This window comes from Galeopterus variegatus, unplaced genomic scaffold (assembly GCF_000696425.1).
Source record: "Galeopterus variegatus unplaced genomic scaffold, G_variegatus-3.0.2 Scaffold5943, whole genome shotgun sequence".
Taxonomy (NCBI): Eukaryota; Metazoa; Chordata; class Mammalia; order Dermoptera; family Cynocephalidae; genus Galeopterus; species Galeopterus variegatus.
This window is the reverse complement of record NW_007732054.1, coordinates 50,889-55,454: the sequence shown is the minus strand read 5'-3', so window position 1 is coordinate 55,454 and position 4,566 is coordinate 50,889. Positions and strand designations below refer to the sequence as shown.

The window sequence follows — 4,566 nt, the reverse complement described above, 5'->3', positions numbered from 1 at the left end:
TGCGCCACCGGGCCGGCCCCTCAATTCGTTTTTTATAAAGATGCCAAGAACATGTAATGGGGAAAGGACAGTCTCTTCAATAAACGGTGTTGGGAAAACTGGATATCCACATGTGAAAGGATGAAGTTAGATCCTTATCTTACACCATATACAAAAATCAACTCAAAGTGGATTAAAGACAAACAAAAGACCTAAAACTTTTAAACTGCTAGAATAAAACATAGAGGAAAAGTTCCATAACATTGGTCTGGGCAAGGATTTTTTGAATATGACCCCAAAAGCACAAGCAACAAAAGGAAAAATAGACAAATGGGATTGTGTCAAAATAAAAAGCTCTGCACAGCAAAGGAACCAAAAGAGAGAAGAGACAACCTATAAAGTGGGAGAAAATATTTGCAAAGCATACATCTGACGAGGGGTTAATATCCAAAATATATAAGAAACTCTAAGAACTCAGCAGTAAGAAAACAGAGAACATGAGTAGACATTTCTTAAAAGAAGACATACAAATGGCCAACAAGTGAAAACGTTTGGCCAACAAATGAAAAAACGTTTAATATCACTAATCATGAGGAAAATGTGAATTAAATCACAATGAGATATCACCTCACATCTGTTAGAATGACTATCAAAAAGACAGAAGATAGCACGTGCTGGCGAGGGTCTGGAGAAAGGGGAGTGCTTGCACACTGTTGGTGGGGATGTAAGTTGGTACAGCCATTATAGAAAACACGGTGGAGGTTCCTCAAAAAAGTGAAAGTAGAACTACCATATGATCCAGCAATCCACTACCGGGAATATATACCCGAAGGAGATGAGATCGGTACGTTGAGATATCTGCACCCTCACATGCGGCATTATCCACGATGCCAAAGTCAGAATCATCCTGTGCCCATCAGATGATGAATGGATATGAAAATGTGGCATGTGTACACCCCGGGATACTATTCAGCCTTGAAAAATAATGAAATCCTGTCATTTTAGACAACATGGATGAACTTGGAGGACACTACGCTAAGTGAAATAGACCAGGCACAGAAAGACAAATACTGGACGATCTCACTTATGTGTGGAATCCGAAAAAGCCCAAGTCACTGCAGCAGAGAGTAGAATGGTGGTTGCCAGGGTCAGGGTAGGCAGGGGGGTGGGACTGGGGAGATGCTGGTCCAAGGATACAAAATTTTAGTTAGATAGGAGGAATATGTTCAAGAGATCTATTCACAACCTGGTGATGATAGTTAATAACAACATACTGTATACTTGAAAATCGCTAAGAGTAGATTTTAAGTGTTCTCACCACAAAAAAATAAGTATGTGAGGCAATGTATATGTTAATTAGGTTCATTTAGCCATTCCACAAAGTATACATATTTCAGAACATCATAGTGTAAACCATAAGTATATGCAATTTTTATCTGTCAATAAAATAAGATAATTTTTAAAAAAAGAATTGAGGGGTGCTATAAGAACGCTTATGAATTCTCCCCACCCCCACAAGCCACGTCTACCGGCCACCAGGCCCCGTTGAGCCAACCTCTAAATATCTCTTAAACGGGACCCCTCTCTCCATCCACATGGCCACCTATCATCCCTCACTAGCCATTGCCAACAGCCCCTCGTGGCCTCCAGTCTTCCCCTCTGCTCCCGTTGGCCCTTGTTCAAGCTCCAGGTGCCATAATTCTCTAACTGAACTGACACAGTCGTCCGTCTGTCTCCTTTTCCAGACCTTGAGCTTCTAAGGCTAGGACAAGTCTTTTTATCCTGATAGTGTGAGGACTCGTGAGTAGATACTCAATATATATGTTTCTTTAATCACTTAGATAACAGATTAATGGACAGCTAGAAGGAAAGAGAGTAAATGAATGAAAAGTGGGATGGTGTCAATAGACGGTTGGCCAAGGAGTCGGACAGAGAGACGATGGATGGATGGACGGACGGACGGACGGACGGATGGACGGATGGACGGACGGATGGACGGATGGATGTTATCAGTCGGAGGATGGATGGTGGATACATGGATGACTGAATGCTCAGACAGACTGATGAATGGGTAAACAAAGGAGTGAGTGAGAGTACGGACGACTGTCTCTTGGAGAACTTGCTCCTCCTCTCCTCCTCGCCCTTGGTGCCCAGCATTCTTGCTCCGCCCCCTTACCTGGTGGCCTCCTGTCGTTTTTGGAAGGTGCGATTAGGGAAGTTGGCAAACAGGAAACTTTCATCACCCGCCAAGGCATTGGCCTTCCCATTCCGGTTGGAAGCCTGAACAGCAGCCTGCGAAACCTTCCAGGGCTGCTTTTGGAGACCTGTCCCGGTGGGACCAAGTCAGGGACCACCGTCTCTTCTGGCCCCCTGCACCCAGACTGCTCTCCCCCCGTGTGGCTGCTGGGGAACCCAGGCACTGAGCCCCATACTCACCACAGCCCGAGTCTTGCTGCAACTGCCTGTGCGGCTTCTCCAGGTCCCATGGCCCCTCCAGCTCCCTGGTCCTTGATGGCCTCCTCTGTGGCTCTCGGAGATTGTTGGAGCTGGAGGCACTCCCTTGGTGCTGGCCCTGGAGCTCCCCCTCATCCGAGGCCTGCTCTCCAGAATCCTGCCCCTTTTTCCGAGAACTGGCCCTCTTTCTTTGGGGGGCCGCATGCTCCCCCTCTTTGGCCTCCTCTGCCACTTCTGAGAACCTCTCCTCCTCCAAGATTGACCCCGTGCTGGGGGGCTGGGGCCATTCCCCAGGGCTCAGACCCTCGTCCTCCTCAGCACCCGGGCCTTCTGGCTCAGCAGCATCCTCGGACTCGGATGCCGACCCTGACCGCTCCCCAGGTGGCCGGAGGTCACACCCACTGGACAGCTCTAGCCCTTGGTTCTCCTCTTTACCAGGAGAGACAGGGATGCTGCCCGCAAGCTGCTGTCTCATCTCCAGGTTGTGCACCTCTGTCTTCCCACAGGAGCCGTGGGCCTCCGGGAGGTTGGCTGTGGACTTGCACCTGGACTTGAGCTGGGAGACCGCTGCGGGCAAGGGCAGGGCCTGGTGGCCAGGGGCCGAAGAGGAGCTCGGCCGAAGCAGAGCCCGGCCATCTGTGGCAAAGCTCTCCCAGGCCCACTGGAAGGGGAAGGAGGGCTTCCGAGGAGCAGGCAAGAGACTGGAGAGAGGGAGAGCAGGGCTCAGGGGCTGCGCACTGGCCCCGGGGTCCTGGCCCCCTCCCATCCTGTCCCGCAGCTGCTCACTCCACAGCCTCGGCGGAGCCATGGCCTTTCTTCTTCCGACTCCTGGGCCTGCGGTCCTTCTTTTCCGTCCAGCCTGTGCTCTGCGACCCCTGCTGCTGGCCCTGAATGAGCACACTGTCACCACTCCCCAGGCTCCCCTGGGCAGAGACAGGAGGGGAGGCCAGCTCTGAGCGGCCTCCTGAATTGCTCTGCATCTCCCCGGGGCCCTCTCTTCTGTGCACCCACCGACACCGACTGATCACTTCCTCCTCCTTCCTATTTAAACAGCAATGGCCACCACTGGCTGCGCACCTCCTGCGTGTTCAGGACTTTCATGTGCTAGCATGCTTAAGCATCCCAAGGACCCCACCACCCCCATCATGCAGATGAGAAGACTGAGGCTCAGAGAGGTCAAATAGCTGAGGTATTTGGTGGATAAATGGTGGAGCCAGGACCTGAGTGTGTCCAGTCTGTCTCAGAGCCCAGACATGTCACCATTGCATGAGGCTGCCTCTGGGCCCTGGACAGCTCTTCTAAATGTCCCATGGGGCCCTAGACTTTCTACAGTCAAGGCGGAAGGACCACATCATCTTCCCCGAAAGCCTGCTCCTACTGCAGTGTTCCCTAAATCACTCCATCATCTGTGGGAGTCATCCCTGGGGGTCATCCCTCAGTTTCACCCCACATCCTTTAGGCCTCCCTGTGGTCCCTGTCCCACTTGGTCCTCTCTAGCTTTCACCTGGGCCCCAGCTCCAGTCTCGTGGCTTCTTAAGGGCATCCCCCGGCCCTCACTGCCCCGGGCCCCAGAGAGCCCGCCTGCCTCTGGGCAGTTGAAGGTCCCCCCCACTGGGCCTCCCTCACCTGCTCTGCCGGGGGGATGCTCGACAGCAGCCTGAGCAGCCCTGAGTCCGTCCCTGGAGCCTGAAGCTGTGTGTCCTGCCCTGGTCTCTCCGATGTGGTCCTGGCCAGCTGTTGGTGGGTGTTTAGCATATTGGTGTCCTGCCTCGTCCCCCACCCCCGCCTGCCAGCTGTGGAACTGTCCTCCTGGCTATCTCTATGGCAACCAGTCCTAAGCCCGTCTCAGGGGCTCTGGCAAAAGGCGCAGCAGGAAGGGGTCATCCAGGGCACGTGAAGCTGACCTCCTTTGCGGGGTAGAGCTCATCAGGATGCTGAGGAATGGTTCAGGCCTGGGAGTCTAGGGACCCAGGGCCAAGTCCTGCCTCTGCCACAGACTCCCTTTGTGACCTGGTATGTCCCCCACCCACACTTGGCCTGTGTCCCCATCTACCTGTAAAAGGGACCACGGGACTCAACCCTCTTGAAGGTCCTCACGTCCTAGGAAGATGCCCAGGAGGTGCCTGAGATGGG

At 52.8% G+C, this 4,566-nt stretch overlaps 1 protein-coding gene across 1 annotated transcript in view; it reads right to left on the bottom strand.

The window, feature by feature from the left end:
• Positions 1-4,188, bottom strand: part of TSGA10IP (testis specific, 10 interacting protein) — a 12,799-nt gene extending 8,611 nt beyond the window's left edge. Inside the window, exons 1-4 of the mRNA XM_008590242.1 lie at positions 4,060-4,188; positions 3,220-3,356; positions 2,416-3,134; positions 2,156-2,303 (exon numbers count right to left, since the gene is read on the bottom strand). Of these exons, the coding sequence (XP_008588464.1) occupies positions 2,156-2,303; positions 2,416-3,134; positions 3,220-3,356; positions 4,060-4,188 (1,133 nt within the window). The remainder of the gene's footprint in view (positions 1-2,155; positions 2,304-2,415; positions 3,135-3,219; positions 3,357-4,059) is intronic.
• Positions 4,189-4,566: the final 378 nt, after the last annotated feature.